The sequence below is a fragment of the Daldinia childiae genome (genome assembly GCF_008694065.1).
Source record: "Daldinia childiae strain JS-1345 chromosome Unknown Scaffold4, whole genome shotgun sequence".
Taxonomy (NCBI): domain Eukaryota; kingdom Fungi; phylum Ascomycota; class Sordariomycetes; order Xylariales; family Hypoxylaceae; genus Daldinia; species Daldinia childiae.
Genome location: NW_022984645.1, coordinates 1,900,212 through 1,916,787, shown reverse-complemented (window position 1 = coordinate 1,916,787; position 16,576 = coordinate 1,900,212). Strand labels below are relative to the sequence as shown.

General features: G+C 44.0%; 5 protein-coding genes across 6 annotated transcripts; 1 reads left to right on the top strand and 4 right to left on the bottom strand.

Moving 5' to 3' along the window:
* Positions 1–2,659: 2,659 nt before the first annotated feature.
* GL218_04837 (putative zinc finger protein) lies at positions 2,660–3,623 on the bottom strand (the record flags this gene model as incomplete). The annotated part of the gene is made up of 3 exons (XM_033581463.1): positions 2,660–2,835; positions 2,916–3,240; positions 3,324–3,623. The coding sequence occupies 3 exons, from the start codon at positions 3,621–3,623 to the stop codon at positions 2,660–2,662; spliced, it is 801 nt and encodes a 266-aa protein (XP_033435497.1).
* A 2,112-nt stretch (positions 3,624–5,735) lies between these two features.
* GL218_04836 (uncharacterized protein) lies at positions 5,736–7,177 on the bottom strand (the record flags this gene model as incomplete). Its single annotated transcript, XM_033581462.1, has 6 exons — positions 5,736–6,114; positions 6,175–6,273; positions 6,327–6,460; positions 6,802–6,885; positions 6,936–6,959; positions 7,016–7,177. The coding sequence occupies 6 exons, from the start codon at positions 7,175–7,177 to the stop codon at positions 5,736–5,738; spliced, it is 882 nt and encodes a 293-aa protein (XP_033435498.1).
* Positions 7,178–8,794: 1,617 nt separating this feature from the next.
* Positions 8,795–10,266, top strand: GL218_04835 (uncharacterized protein; the record flags this gene model as incomplete). Its single annotated transcript, XM_033581461.1, has 5 exons — positions 8,795–9,006; positions 9,059–9,107; positions 9,214–9,327; positions 9,394–9,479; positions 9,540–10,266. 5 exons carry the CDS (start codon positions 8,795–8,797, stop codon positions 10,264–10,266), a joined length of 1,188 nt encoding a protein of 395 aa, XP_033435495.1.
* A 660-nt stretch (positions 10,267–10,926) lies between these two features.
* Positions 10,927–13,148, bottom strand: GL218_04834 (High-affinity methionine permease; the record flags this gene model as incomplete). The annotated part of the gene is made up of 8 exons (XM_033581460.1): positions 10,927–11,441; positions 11,513–11,649; positions 11,713–11,887; positions 11,952–12,232; positions 12,290–12,365; positions 12,420–12,515; positions 12,569–12,808; positions 12,881–13,148. 8 exons carry the CDS (start codon positions 13,146–13,148, stop codon positions 10,927–10,929), a joined length of 1,788 nt encoding a protein of 595 aa, XP_033435496.1.
* A 952-nt stretch (positions 13,149–14,100) lies between these two features.
* Positions 14,101–15,521, bottom strand: GL218_04833 (uncharacterized protein; the record flags this gene model as incomplete). 2 transcript variants are annotated; one of them, XM_033581459.1, is made up of 4 exons in its annotated part: positions 14,101–14,272; positions 14,334–14,639; positions 14,710–15,196; positions 15,248–15,521. In XM_033581459.1, 4 exons carry the CDS (start codon positions 15,519–15,521, stop codon positions 14,101–14,103), a joined length of 1,239 nt encoding a protein of 412 aa, XP_033435492.1. The 2 variants fall into 2 exon arrangements, with proteins under 2 accessions (XP_033435492.1, XP_033435493.1); XM_033581458.1 differs by lacking the exon at positions 14,101–14,272 and having other exon boundaries at positions 14,330–14,639.
* Positions 15,522–16,576: the final 1,055 nt, after the last annotated feature.

The window sequence follows — 16,576 nt, the reverse complement described above, 5'->3', positions numbered from 1 at the left end:
GTTCGGGTATCACTTACATACTACGGGACAGGCCGTCGAATAAAAAGAAAAATAATATGTTCCTCATATATCACATAAGAAGTTTGTGTTGGAGGAGCCTCTTCCTTGCTCGTCAGACGTCATGTCTAGAGCCGCCGAGGTTTGTGATGATGGTTTCCTATCAGCTTTGATAGGTACGGCTTCCTTTTCCGCCCGCCATCCCCGCTAATCCTAGTCGTCCTAGTCGTCCTAGTCCTTGGGGGCACACGCCACGATATGCAGGTCAAGACGCAAAGTGCTACAGTAGTGCCCTTTCGTGGGATCCCAACACCAATTGGGAATGATAATTCGAGATAGGGCGCCATCGTTGATAGGTGGCGAAAGACTTCCACTAAACCAGTCTCAGGTTTGCGGGTAGACTATACCCAACAATGATTGAACCACTTGCTCTCGTATCAGCCAATATTTTATGTATAACTAAAACATGTCATTATCCTGGGTAACTAGACGACCTGAAGCATGTATTCTCCTGGCTAGACTGACTGCCCTAAAATCAGGTGGCTTCACGATGCAGCAGCCTAAGCCTAGCCGGCTACATTGGACGGCATTTTCAAACGTGTTAACCCACGGGTGGCCTGTTTCTATCCGGACACAGCTCCCCCTCTTACAACCCTAAAAAACAAATGCTACAAGTCGGATCAGGTACCTGCAGCCTAAGTCTTGCAGAACCCGCCACGATGGTTACGGCAACGAAACGTGGAAGGGTTAACCTCCATGTTGGGTCGTGGCGCAGTTGTCTCGTACGTATTTTGTACGCACAAGAGATATGTAGATTGTAGTCACCAGTTCGCCAAGCACCGCTACCAGGGGACGACAGGATAGGTCGGAGAATTTCTAGCGGATCAACACGGCACTGAATAACAATAAGCTCGGCAATAGTTTCGATAGAAATAACACCGCCATGTTCTTATGAAAAGAGCCTAGTTTAGGAGCTATTGAATGTTAAAATGAGGATAGAATTCTATTACCGCCCACGTGCGTTCAGGGATTAGACCTTTAGAGCGACCATAGCGTGTTCAGAATCCAAGGTCCAGAGCAAGCCCGAACTCTTGTCACCAATCATTGATTCGGATCGTCTCTGCACCCCGCCATATTCAGTATTTAGCTATGGGAATGTCATTTGAAGATTGCGGTGTATGTAGCTGGCTATTGAGATCTAACATACCTTAGGTATGTAATCTAACGTATAAGAAAAATGACAGGTAGTTGCTGCACACAATACCAGCAATAAAATAAATGTTTCAGCTATCTGGATCCCTTCTCCAAACATGAAATCATAAGATGTATGTAACAAACACGAAGCATCACGAACATTGACTAACCCATATAGATACCGGCATATCTTATTAGGTACACTAGAAAAGAAAAAACTAATACGCTAGTGTACAAGATGGGTTTCAAACGGTCTAGATCCAGTTACATGCTATACTTACTACTTTAGGTAGGTGGTCATTGCTCGGTGATGGCATCATTTGCGGAGGTTGCGTCGCATCGGCAGGCAATCGAGGCGGGCATACAAATTTAGTGGTATTGGGACGATGAGGCATACCCACGAAAGTTCAGACAAATGGCATCTATTACCGATTGGCCCAGTGCGTGATGTGCCAAGGCAACTCAATCTCATATCTCCTTTTTGATAACCCAGTGACCCCTGGGCCACCCAGTTTCTCACTCCGTGAGGCGATCGTGCATTCGACAGGTTGCAATGGCGTCGGGTGGGCATACAAAACATAGTACTTGGGTCGGCCCTATTGTCGGACTCGATCGAGTTCAAGTAGTAGGTATTGTTTGTCAAAATTGCGATGTGATAGTAACAAACGAGATATCAATTTGATATTTCACATATGTGTTAGGGCATGCAGAGAAGCGATCCAGCCTAGGACTTGCTTTTACGAAATGTATATGAGGTCCCGTGCCCGAACACGCACGATTAATGTAAGGGGTAAGAGTTTGCATACTCGTAGCCCAGAAACTTTCAGCTCTGGCGTTAATTATATTTTGGTTTAATCGAGGCTTCTTTGCTATCACTTAATTATCCATCTGGGTTCAATATGTAACGGGTCAGTTGAACTATGAGAGCATATTGTTAACTGCCATCAGAGGACTCTTCAGGATAATGTAAACATTTCAAGAGGTATATACGATTTCCTCGGAATAACCTGCTATAAGTCTTGCGCTTATCAGGACATACTACTTGGGGTAGTTGTGTATCAAATCATGCTTATTTTCACCTACCGAGTTCAGGTTAGGGACTTATAGTTGGGTCCCCCCTAGGCACAATTTCAGGGTCAATTTTATTCTTTATTCTCTAATTCAACCTACTAAGATCAACGGCAATAGGAGACTTGGCTTCTTTCGCTGGCAGATAAAAAACCCCTATTCTATTAACATCATCGGCCTGTTTGTTGTACAGTCCATATGCAACAAAAAGGGGGCAGTCAAGATGATCATATCGTATAGCCGTAATACATGGCATAATAGCCAAAACCCCTAAGAAATTGAAAAAGGGCCTCAGTCTTAACTATTAATAATAATATCTCTTCTTAAGGTACAAAAAACTATTTCTACCGCTCAAAGTCGAATGATAGATATTATCGCTACTTTGACACCACCCATACTCTTAGTCGAAACTGAGGAGTCGGTCTGGATTCATAATTTTCTGGCTGGCCCTCTGCACGTTCTCAAACTTGGTGTATCCGCAACTTTCGCTCTCAAGATGGTTCATAAGAGCGGCTAGTGTGACGAACTCACGGCCACAGCTGAGCCGCTTAGGGCAGTGATAGAGATTTTGCTGATCTACAACATCGGTAAGGTGTTAGTAAGGATTGTAAAATCTATGGACCAACCCGAGGTAGATTAGTATGGGAAATACTTACGTGTAGGTGAGCTAAGGTGCTGGTTTAGGGAACTAAGTGAACCGAATTGGCGATGGCATAGGTAACACTCGAAGGCATATCCATTCCATGCATCGTATGTGGCCTCGTACTTGGGAGAACCTTTCCACCCGAGCAGCTTCTTGGAGATAAGGCCGCCTGGATCTTTGGCTTTGACAAGCTTGTATACTTCGTCTCGATTTAGACTTGGGGCTCTCGGACAGGCTCCTTCTTCTATGTGATGCGCAAGGCCAGTGGCACATGTGTAGGCCTTGTGGCAAAAAGGACAATTGATGTTTATGTCGCGATGGGCGCGCGAGTTAAGATGCTGCCAGGTGTTTGTCATCAGTTCATCGACTTCGAATGGCATGTGTTGAAACTAGGTGTCAGATAATGGATTGTCCAACTTACCATCTTGATATCGTTGTAATTTCTAAACTCCCGGTCACAATCATTACAGTAGAAGTGTTCTTCTATCTCGTGCTCTTTTTGTTGTTCTTCAGTCGGCCATGTCTCAACGCAGATACTGCATTCGTAATACCAATGATTCTTTGCGTTCATGTGATTAACGACGGCGCTGCGGGAATTGAAGACACGCGAACACCTATCACATTCATGATTGGGAATCGAATGATCTAATGCATCCATATGCTGTTGTCGACCTCGTTCGGTTGTAAATTCTTTCCAGCATGTTCCGCATGTCCACGACATCTTGTTGCTTCGTACCTAGCAGCAGCAGGAGCTCAGTAAGTATGAAGGGGCTTTTGCAAGTGTAGGATCAGGATTGTCAGAAGAGACAAGTAGTCATTACAAGTAATATCATCGAATTGTAATGGACACTTGAGAGACACCTGAAAAGACCTGGAAGGCCAGGCGGGGGCTGTCATTAGTACGAACTAACTTGAGAGCTACCTGAGGTATCAAAGACTTTTCACCAGAGGTAAAAATGTAAGGAATTGCCTGATTTAAAAAAGAAAAAGAAAAACCAGCTTACTCGGAGGTGAACTGATAATTATTCAAGATTAGTATGTTGAGAACGGAATCGAAAAGAAGGCAAGTACATAGAGAAGACTTATTTTCGTTTGGTCGCTAAGGTGAGGGGAGAAGCAAGACGTTTGCGGCGTTGCTGCATCTGCATATTTGGTTACAACGCACGCACCATCGTTGCACCTTCAATATATGACTTGTCGTATTTCTACGGATATTCTTAGATCCATATTTAGGTAGTTGTACTTCCTAGATTAGGTACTTTATAATAACGCTGAAGCCTAAGGCTAAAGACTTACTTAGGAGGTAGTCTTTGAATTGTGAATAACCTAGGCTTATCAATAAAAATACCTGTTATTCATTTTAATAATGAATTAAATAATATTTCTTAGTAAATTAATTCTTATGTATATATTCTGTGTGATTGCATTTCCTTTCTTTTTGATTTGTTATGTAGATCGTTCTTTAGTCGTCAACGTTGGCTAAGAATAAGAAGATAGCGTGAATTATGGTAAGCGATACAATGATTTTTAGAGAAACTAGAAGAAGCATCAGTAGAAAAGCCCAAAGGAAATGCTATCACGAGGCTGAAACCAAAAGGTATCATATATTGAAGATGATGTTCAGCGTTCAATATTAGATCTTTGTAGCTTTCTGTAAGGTCTTTTTATATAGGTCCCTACCTACCTATAAAGGAACGACATTCCTGACTCAAGTACTGAGTCATGATGTTATCTAGCGGGCCGCCGAATAATACTTTGACTCCTGTAGCACCTGTAACAGATGCAAACAAGCATAGGTGGTGATCTTAGCAATTACTAAGACAATCAGCAAGTTTCTTAACAATTGTCATCTTGAGAATTGCTTAAGAAAGAAAGCTACTTATTTAATCGCTTTGAAGTTATAAAGACCTATGCTTGAGAACTAATTCTCTTTTATTCTTACCTTGTGATATAAGATAGTGACTCTACATTACGGCTTTGTGTTAATAGACCTACCTCACATTGTTACAACTAACTATAGGAAATTTGGGTGGGAGAAAGCACTTCTAAATCTGTCCTTTAAAAATATCTCGTGGGTTTTGTAACGAATTCTGAATGGAAAAATTTCGTATGTATCATATGTGAATAGTTTGTAATTTACGTGCACACGAACGTATAGTCAATTTCTTAGCTAGACAGTAACTAGTGGGTTTATAAGACCAAATTTCAAACACTGAGCACTGACCACATGGGTGGTATAGTATAGTGGATAGTACAACACGTTGTGGATGTGCAGATATACTGATACCGTGTAGACCTGGGTTCGATTCCCAGTACCGCCAATTTTTGTCAATTAATTTTTTTTTCTTATGCACAAATACTGCCATGTTATTTTAGGGTGGAGTAAATGGTATAATTGATATATGCATCACCCATGTAGAGATTCAAACAGGGGGTTAAAATCTACCCCATAATTTTAATCTCGCTACCATCTATTTTACCATCTATTTCATCTAGATCTGATTGAGTAAGTGGTTTGAGTGGTTCATGATTTTTGGAGAGAGGCGGGGTTTAAAGGTTTTTTGGGGGGGGGGGGGGGGGTTTTTTGTTTTCTTTTTATAAATATCCTCGTCTAATCTCAAGTATAGACGCGGATTTGTTAAAATGTTACTCTGATGGTTTACCGCCTGAGGCTACTGACATAAAATCCGAGTCTTTCATATATGAGTATGAGTGACGATCATATCTCTCTAATGAAAGGGAACTTGACTCAATGGGATTAAATCGAACTTATAGAATCAATGTATTATATATACGAATATTAATATGTCCTCATATTGTTTGACTAACTTAGTCACAACCTGTCTTCAACCACCCGCTCAGGGTAGTCCTTATGCCATCCTGATGCCTCACCATTTTCTTCGATGTCCCGATCGATCGTTACAATGGTTGTCTTGGTAATTCCGCTGGTCTTCTGCGTCAAGATGCTCTCCTCGCTTATATTGTCTGCCAAGCCGTTAGGAACAGCTACGCGCCGGGCGTCTATCTCTGTCCTTGTCTGGGTGTGTAAATATTTGGATCCCTTAGGGCCTGTGCTATGAGCATAATCGTGGAGATTGTATTCGTCTTTCTTGCGAGACGATCTGTAGCGAAGAGAACTTTCGAATATGGTTTTGAACATCGGCTTTATACATGGTAGACACGCGGCGATGATCCCTGTGTTTGTTTCGACCCTGCGATAGAACAGGCGTTAGTGTAGCTCCTTTCAAGAATTGGGGTTTTCAAATGCTTACACGACCCATATACTTAAGTTGGCCGAGTCCCACAAGAAGTCACCAGATTTTCCATAGCTTGAAAGAAAGGCGGCTTTGACGATGGCTGCTGCACATGCGCTGCGAATAAATTAGATTGGAGACCCGAAAAGAGTGGTAAAAGGGGGCTTTACAAGACACCGAGACCAAGGACACATATAAGTGAAGCTTTGGTACGAGCATTAATCTTCACATTCCAAAGAATTGGAATTGGTAAGAGCGCAAAAAATAAATCTGTAACAATGTTGACGGCTTTATCCAATGGTACCTAATGTATCAGCTCTAGCCATATTGAGGGGATAGGAAAGGGATTGAAAACTGACTTGAATTGGCGTAACTTAGTCCTAGGAGAGTCGACTTTGGCCAGCACGTCGTCTGGATTCGAGAGTCCCAAAGTACCGCAAGGTGTTTGCATTGTAAAATCAACGTCATAAAACAAACGAAAGTGTACGTCATGAGAAACGTCATGGCGCCCTGCAAAATTCGCCTGTAGTAGGCGGAAGGGCTGATGCGGAGTAAAAAGATCCCCACTGATACCTTCACCATTGGGATGGCCCATAGGTATATTGGTTGCGAGACGAAGTTTAACTTGAGGCCAAATCTATTTACTTCCTGATCGAGATATGCAGCATGGCGACCAGCTCCGTAGTGAACCTGGGCGATAATGATTCCCATTCCAATGAGGGAGAGCAACTAAAAGCGAGTTAGCTTCGTGTATCAAATAGCATGAAGTCTTTCTGTACCATAGCCACAAGCATAACATAGTCCTAATCTCAGTCAGTATAGAAAAATACTCTTAAAGGACCAAGATTTAGCTGCATACATCTATTCCAATACTTCGAATCATCCGTAAGCGGACGTATATCCTTGCGCAAACAACGACCAGCGCAGCTATAGTCGTCGATACCACGGCACCAGCAATTTCAGGCCCTCGATTTTCGTCGGGCTGGTCCGCGCCGGGTAAGGGGAGTATAGCGGCCGACATTATCGAAGTTGGGCATCGATTTTTCAGCGGAAAGATAATAGGTCAAAATTCATAGAATTTAGTGTTAGTATACTTCTAGCTGCTGTTTAATGTATATATATATGATATTGCTAGCATTTGTTCACTTTAGCCTTTTTCTTCTATTCAGCTGAGTCCAAAGTCGCCAAAGTGCTAACTTACTCTTGTTGTAAGAAGGAGCTTAAATTTCGCTCAGGCCTCTTTACAGGGACTTGATGAGAGCATGATGAATAGTCTATAGGAATCCTTTTTAATTGATGGGTATTGGGCAGTGCAAAGCCGGGGAATTCGGATTGGACTACACCACGGCGCCGGCCCCTTAAAGAATGGGGCAATCAAACAATGGCGTGCATGGAAAGAAACTAAAGACAAGCGACGCTACATTGAATGCCATGCTTGAATAGCGACTCAAGGTTTACATACCTGTTTACGCAGGTTGACGAGCTGCAACCCGGAATAGGTCAGTAGAATTGTAGTATGTACATTCTGCCCTGTAACTTGCCTGGCCCCTTATTTTATCATGGCGTGATATCCTATCTTCCGTCGAGGATAAAATGTTTCAGTTGAAAGAAGGTAATACACACTGGATTGATGTATAGTCTAGACTCTAGAGGTTGCAGTTTAGCTTAGGTCAATCATTTATGAAGCTATCCCCTTGGCTGGCATAAGACAGCAACTCCATAACTTTCAGTATTAGTACATAAGGCTTAACGTCATTTATTAACATAATAGGAAAAGGCCTTATAATTAGTCTTTAAAACCGCAACCTATAAATATTATTGGTCGATTTAGTACCGTATAAGCGTTTCTTTCTTTTCTAGCCAATCCGTATGTATTAATACTGGAATTTATGGAGTTGCTGTCTTATGCCAGCCAAGGGGATAAAGGAATCAGTATCATCATCAACACTACGTCTCAATATCTTGGATGTATATTTGTTCAATAAGAACCTGTTTTGACATCATCACAAGTCAAGTCGAAACTCTATTAAGGATACTAGTGAAAAGACTAAGGTCATTAAGGAATTGGTGTTGATCTTATCGATCTTTGATGCACCTCTCGCCTAGTCCGTTAAAGGTAAGTGAGGTCCGGTGAGCACTAGTAGGGCTGTATATGGACCGGACTATTTCCATGGTACTGGGCTTTAAAGAGTCAGGGATTCTGGGGTTGGCTGTCAACCCGATTGGCTTTTAGGTCGGGTAGGTCCGGTTTCGTCAGATATATTTCCGTCTTCACCAGGGGATAGTAACATAGTTCGGTATAGCGAAGGAAATAAGATATTCTGCGGTGATCTAGACTAAGATAAATGAAGATTTCAATATGCTTAGCTCGACTGCATTAGGTCAGCCTCTTAAGGGTAAGCCATTAATCTTGTCCGAATAATTTGGGATATCTTCCAATGAATCTACGGAGAAGAGGGGATAAGAAATCATTATAAATTCGCAGATCTTGCCCACGATCCAATATTACCCTCTACATCTATTGTGATAGCTTGTGAGTAGATCGTATAACTATCCGTGTGATATACGCATTGACTACAGACTGTCCAGTCCGATCTCTCGTTCCTCCTCTGGACTCAAGTAGCTCCATCCGCTCATTATGCTTATTCGTTGCTTGACCTACGCTTTACTGCTCGTGAGAGCTACAGCAGCCTTAACTACCGACAAAAACTCCGAGTCACTCACGGAGCTAGAAAATTTAATCGAACAGGCTGGATCAACGCAGGAGAATATCTTGGATGACAGAGCTACTGGGGCCAAGAAGAGGGGAGAAGCATGCACTCGTGATAATCTCACAGTGCGTCGCCCATGGTACGTGAAACATCGAATTACTCTAAACCTTCAGGGCTAAATATGTTTCCAGGGGCTCGTTAAGTAAAAATGAGCGCAAGGCTTATACTGATGCCGTACTCGTATGTACTATGAATCCTTTTCTCCAGTTTGAATAACCTTACGGGTTAAAACGTCAAAAACAACCGATTTGATGGAGAAATTTTTACACTAACTACCCGCTTCAAGTGTTTACAATCATTGCCGGCGAAAACTCCTGCTAGTGTAGCCCCTGGCGCTAAATCACGGTACGACGATTTTGTAGCTACTCATATCCTCCAGACGCCATATATCCACTACACTGTAAGTACTCCACTTCGCCAACGGGAACTAGTTAGATGATTTATCTAACTATTGGCGATATTTAAGGGGACCTTCCTTGCTTGGCATCGCTGGTTTCTGTACAACTATGAACAAGCCCTCAAAAATGAATGTGGCTATAAAGGCTCCCAACCGTAAGTAACTATGGCCGATAGCTAAAAGAAGTTGACACTAACATATAAATACCTACATAGGTACTGGAACTGGGCTTTATACGCGAACAATCCGGCCGCGTCGCCGATTTTCGATGGCAGCGCGTATAGCATGTCTGGGAATGGCGAATATATCGCCAAGAAAGGTCCCATAATCCTGACTCTCGGCGACTTTGCCCCAGTATACCTACCTGCCGGTACGGGAGGAGGATGTGTTACATCCGGTCCGTTTAAGCGAATGAAAGTAAACTTGGGCCCCGTAAGTCTTCCCCTAAATAACGGCTCAGTCTTGACCGGAACCGGATTGGAATACAACCCACGATGCTTGACGCGAGATATCTCCGCCGGTGTTAATTCTGCATACGCAAATGCTACCTCTGTTGTCAATCTTATCCTCAACAACAAGAACGTCGGGGACTTTCAAATGGTCATGCAAGGTGTTCCTGGTTCCGGCTCCATCGGTGTGCACGGCGGTGGCCACTACACTATAGGTGGCAACCCAGCTGACGACGTCTTCGTCTCCCCCGGAGAACCAGTCTTTTACCTTCACCATGGAATGATCGATCTAGTATGGTGGACTTGGCAAGCTTTGGATTACAAGAATCGCCGGGATGCCGTCTCAGGGACAGGCACTTTCTTGAACAGCCCACCATCGCCAGACACAACTCTCGACGACATAATTGACCTTGGATATGCCGGTGGTGGTCCGATCACAATGAGGGAGTTGATGAGTGTCCACGATGGACCGTTCTGTTATATGTATATATAAGCGAGCTACGATGAGCGATGGTTTAGTAATTTTTCAAGAGAGAAGTGCCGCTGTATCTTCAACACTACAGCCTGGGTATTACCTAGCACGAACAATGACTTATCAGCGATGAAACTTAAGTGATTCTGGGGTACATATAGTTATTACGAATTGCTGTTGTCTCAGTACCAATATAACCATTTTATACCACCCAGGTTTTGGCACTAGTACTAGAAAATAGCACTTTGAAGTTTATTATTAACAGTCAGGGATCATGATACCTTAGTTTTGCGGCTGTTTTGGGCATGTAGCCCCATAATATTCTCCATATTATAAGAATACAACTCTAGGGGGGGTGGATGCGATGCATCGTAAATCCTTCCACCTATTGGAGAGTTCCCGGTTGGAGGCTTACCTACCTGAGTACTCGGTTTACGTACCTACCTACATACCTTATATAAAAGCTCAAGCTCGTACCCTGGCAAGAGACCAATGTACAACTGCCACCTTATAGCGACGCATAAATGTGTCACTAATAGAGATCACTTCACTTAAGTCAGGCATATGTATTCATGGGGATTGATTAACCCTTTTTATATTGTAAAACTCGTGTTATTCTTTCAGTCTTCAGATAGAAGTTAACGGCGCAACGGAGGCATCTAAAGTCTACCTATTAATAGTTTACACAGTCTTCGGCACCTCCGTAATGCCGTCGTCCCTTTGTGAAGATGTTGTCGAAGCAACTACATGTCTCCGTCTCAAATTTCCGGCTTCGTCGTGCTCCTGATCCCATTTTTCTACGTCCTTCAGAGGTACTTTAACTAATCGATGAGTCGTGGCGCCTTGGTCTTCGACGTTCATTATTTCTGGTCGTATCTTATACCCTCCCCATCTTGGTAGCGCATAGATCCAGACGACATAGTATATGGCGCAAGCAACGATAATAGCAATGCCAACGACACAGTATGTCGCATACCAGAACGAAACCTCACCGGCGTAGGGACCACCTTTCGGAGGGATCCACGGAGTTGCGAGAATGTAGACTTGGAGTAAGATGTAGAAAATCAAAACCACGTCCCAAGTCCTGAAATCGGGTGCTTTTCTCCCTAGGCGCTTTTGCCTATAACGAATCAAGTATACACCGACTGCAAGAGCAAGGTGGAATATCCCATCCGGGTAAGTTCCCAGACTCACAACTTTTCTGCTGTTAGTACCATGCAACTCGGAAAAGGGGCTACGAGAATTGAAAACATTCAATAAAACTTACTGAATTGGAAAGCGTCGCCAGCAGGGGGAGCAACAATCATGATAAATGTCATTACCCACTTTAGGAAGTATGGGCCGAAGGGAGTGCCGAAGGGCTTGGTGGACACCCAGAAATTGGTAAATGGGAGCACGCCTTGTCTATTATAGAGCCTCGTTATCAGTATCTGTAAGAAAAGGCATACGAAAAGGAAAAATTCTTACCGGCCAATTTCACGGATCACTCGGGACTGGCCGATCAATACAGCAAGCAGATTTGCGAAGGCACTCAGTAAAACTAGAGCGCTTAGAGCCTGGTTCGCGCGGCCCCTGCCAAAGACTGACACGAAGAAAACGGCTGCGGCAATCTCTTTAGACTTGGCAAATTCGTCCTTCGATACTATAGATGTTATTAGTTAGCATCTACCTGATATCCGCAAGTGATTCGCGGAGGGGTTTCATACCGGCCGAGAAGTATGCGATGTTGCAGAGCATATACAGTATGCCAACGATCAAGATCGAGATGGTACCGTTCCTTTTTAATGTCGGAATAGGATTCTTGATTTCATTGACCACATTGAAGGCATTCGCAAAGCCCGTGTACGAAAAGACAATGTTAACCAAAGCGACGGCGAGATCGTTTCCGTTAGTTGTTGTGCCTTCGAACGCATTTCGGAAATTGGCGCCGGGATCGGGAATATGAGGGACGTTTCCGCCTAAGACCACGAGGCCGGTTATACTGATGCTATCGAGGAGATCGTGTTAACTGATGGATACCCTCTCTATGAAAACTTATACATACAAGATGAGAGTGATGATTTTGACAACCCCGAGAATATTCATTAGCCATAGAGAGTATTTGTTATGGAGAATAACGCCTATGCATACTTATTAGACTTGAGTAACAAGTTGTTCAGACAAGGATAACCTACATAAGCTTGCTATAGTGTACGCAGCAATCGCAACACCTTTTAGTTGCCAGTCCGTCGGTGTAGAACCCGCAATCTGATATACATATCGAGCCAAGACTAGTAAATGTTAATAGCTGCCAAGTCTCGAGTTGTCGTGGATAGATACGCACCGATAGCATTACTACTACTGAAGCTCAGGATTACGGAGTAGACCGCGAAGGTAACGGGGAAGAAATGCTTCGGCCTTGGATATTCTTGCTCCAGGTAGACAACCTCAGATCCTGACCTGTTTGGAAAGTAACTTGCGAGCTCAAGGTAGACACTGAAGCCCGCGACAGCTAATAATATGCCAATCGTCCAGTAGATAAGAGCAAGTCCGACAGAACCAGTACTGTTAAGGATAGTTCCAGCTACGAGGGAGTTAGATGTCAATTCTACTTCCTCTCATTTTAAGAACTTGAATAGTGGTAGTAGTATCTTACGCGTCGAGAAAATACCAGTACCAATCATTTGATTGATATTGAGGAAGATAACGGTTATCCAACCAACATGGTATCCCAGTGGCGACTTGGATTCGACGGGAGCGCCGGCTGCCTCCTGATAAGATGGTTTCGACCCATTTCCTGCCTTCTCTAGAGTATACGCGAGATTGCCGTCGTGAATCACCGAGATATCGGAACTGGATGGATGGCCATCAACCGCCGGCACCTCAGTCGTGTCCGACCGCGCCCAAAATTTCGGAAGCCCCATTGCCTCAATAGCTCATCCACTTGGTCCCAATGGTGATAAATTGGGATGGAAAGGCAGCGTTCAAGCGATCCGGAGTATTATTGTTGTGAAGCGTGGGAAGTAGGACCGTGACGAGATGTACTTATCGCGACAGCAGGTCGTAAGCTTTTAATGAGAATGCGCCGAGGCGATCCTTTTTCGTACGAGATCGCTAGGCTCGATGATACAATCGGTCCTTGGAGCACACTGCACGAACGTCTAGAACATATTTGGGGCATTAGCCCGATCTGCCGAACCATGTAACGCGATCAAAATGATAGATAAAGCTATATTCAGACGGTCCTCACAGACTTCTTGGAGACTGTTTGGATAAAATAATGTGGTGACCTTCCTAGGTGAGAGGAGCCGAGAATCACGCAATACTGGCCGATCATGACAACCATGCTGGATTGGGGGCACGATGTCACAGAACAATCCCATAACGAATGAATGTATTAAGAGGCGAATAAAACGTTGCGTAATCCTAAGCATATAAATCGTATGCTATCTTATTTTTAACGGGCGCTAGATGGTTATAGTCTCGAGAAAACGTGGGTGCGTATATTTTTGCACCGAGTCTTGTCCGCCGCATTGATATCGAAGCGTTCTAATATCACCAAGATATTTCAATAACCCCAAAACAGACTTTCGTTGGGGTGTGCCATCGCAAGCCACACAATATGTATGCCAAGTGATACGAGACATGCCGTTATGACCTTTTTGGATAGTAGTTTTTGTAGCCATGGTACTACAGGATTGTGCTCAGAACAGAACTTAAGTATCACTTTGTATAGTCTTCAACTTAATACTCGGGGATTGAAGAAAAGCCGATGGAATCCGCTCCTTCGATATATCATTGGCTATGAGGTAGGCATAGGTATTTACTCTTGCTGGCTTATATATATTGATTTGGAATTCGGGTTCGCCAAGATCATCAGCCTACTCGACCACTCTTGTTACCTGCAGTTCGAATATACGGCTCAAGCGGTAGAACCTCAGACTCCGGCGCTCTGTCATCATATAGCAAAGCCCATCTCTCCTTCAACACCTCCGGCGTCTCCCATGCATTCTCCGGGTCGCGTAACCAGAACCGTAGCAGATGTCGCCTTTGAACATGTTCGGTTAACCGTGTTAAAGGTATCTATCTGGTGAATAGGATCGACTTACTGCTTATCGCCTTCATTCCTAAACCCGTCTCGGGCGTGAAATACAGCTAGGTTGTTGACATATTGAATATCTCCCTTTTGGAAATACGTGTCGACGCAGAATTTCTCGCCAAGGAAGTGTAGTGTGTCTAATGCTTCCGCCTGAGCTTCGGTGATTGGAGGGATAGCCGGACTTCGAGGCAAAGCACCGAATCCGACGAACGAACGTCGAGCATATTGGAGAATCACGCGTTCTGGCGCTGATTCGGTAGCTGGCTGATAATGCATAATAGGTCTTGACGTAAACGGTTGCTCGTGATTACCAAAGCTTGAAGTTTCCTATACGTTAGCTTAGGTACCTTTGAATACAACTATTAGTTTCGTTCAAAGAAACATACTTTTCCGGGTTCCAATTCTCCGTCAATGTGTGAATAAGATCAGGACGGGTACGAGCGATCTCATTATACACTCGCCATGTGCTCGCGAGTTTACTTGCACCACCTTCGGCAGCTGTTTCGAGAGCGAATAAGGAAACGATGTCACCCGAGTCAGTGTGGAATACCTGCTTGTCAGTAGTGAAAGCCGGGCTACCGATTATCTCATTGCGCCCGGGACCACTCAAATCCTTGATATGAGAGAGCGTAACAACCGCAGGCTTGCCATCGAACTTGCTATCCTGGCGGCCTCGTTTAGGGGCAATATGCGCCGATAAACCCGCGTAGATAATTATGTTCTCTTCGCGACTGTACTTATCAACGGGAACACCGCGAATCACGAAAAAGCCATGTCCGTTATGGAGCTCATCGGACAATTTCCGTAGCTCAGAATGTAGGTTTGGCAATGGGAAGGTCTCCTGGCTCACATAACCAAGGGGTAAGTTGAGAGCTATTGAATACTATCAGTATGGATCTTATGATAACCTGGACCACCACCTACACTTGAAATGCTTCACAGCAAGATCTATTTCGTCGAGCTGGCTTTGTTCAAGGACATATGTCCAATCGTACTCTTTTGCAAGTGAGTTGCCCTCCCAGACCAGCTTTCCGGTTAGCTGCCGGGGCAGTCCCTTCGGAATTTCCCTTGGTAAGCCGCCAGACTTAACGCGGTTGTCTCTTCGCGCTTCATATTTCTTGAAATCGGGTGCGTACGAAATATCGGGCTGCCCAGGGGGTTTCACCGCCGCGGGGGTAACGTACGTAACAGTGGCCATAATTGTTGAATTTGTCTCTCAACTGCTAGTGGAGTTGGACTCGGCTGCGACTTGCCTCTTTATGTTCGGTCAACAAGACTTGGAATGGGCTTATAGACATCGATTGCGCCATTTGGAGAAAATATCACCCATCGCATATGTCCAGGTTAACCACCAACCAATGAAGCTCATTGACCCTATATTTTCCCCATTCGTGCTGGACATATGTAAGGTATTTATAAAGAGTATTACATAGTGCTTCCTTACTATATTTGGAGGGGTTGTCGTGCGCTTCCATTTTTTAAGACATCATGTGCACTTTATTTCGAACTTATCTGAACGAATTATAGGTAATTCGAGATAGGATATTAATTTCGAATGTTTCCATTACAATTCTATAATATTTACCTTAGCAATTCTAATGGATTGCGGAATCGAGGTCAACGAATAGAGGCTCTCATTGCTACACTCACCGGGTTGGTGACCCTTGAATCGAGTAAAGCGTCGTCGCCGTCATCGGCCATTATTTTTCAGTTACAAGTATTGTGAATAAATACTATTACTACTAAACTTTTTATAAATCCATACGCTAGAAAGGATATTGATAGCTGTCGCTGGATACCGATGAGCACTTACTACAACCCATATATCTCAAACATCAGGCTCTTACTAATAATTCCACTCTGTGATAACAACCAAATAAACCACCTAAACTCCCGCTTTAGCCTTCGAAGCTATTATTCAACATGATATCAACCCCAAAACCACCGAGACCGATGGCGCTTTAGAATTGTAGCAACCCCATATCTCGGTACATATAGAGTGCATATCTTGGCGTTGGTATCGACACTCATGGCCTCGCCCAAAACTCTCTATATTCGCTATCGGCTTCCCGTGCCGTGCAGGCGCCGGCCCTAACCATCTCCGTCGCGATATTACTGACTATGCCGTTGTGGACCCAGTTCCTCATCACTCTCCGGTGGATGGCGTTTTTGGTGATGTATGGAACGCCGGGCCATTCCATCAGTTCGAAGTGCATAGCATCGAAGTCTGCGATATTTCTGTCGGGGAGATCT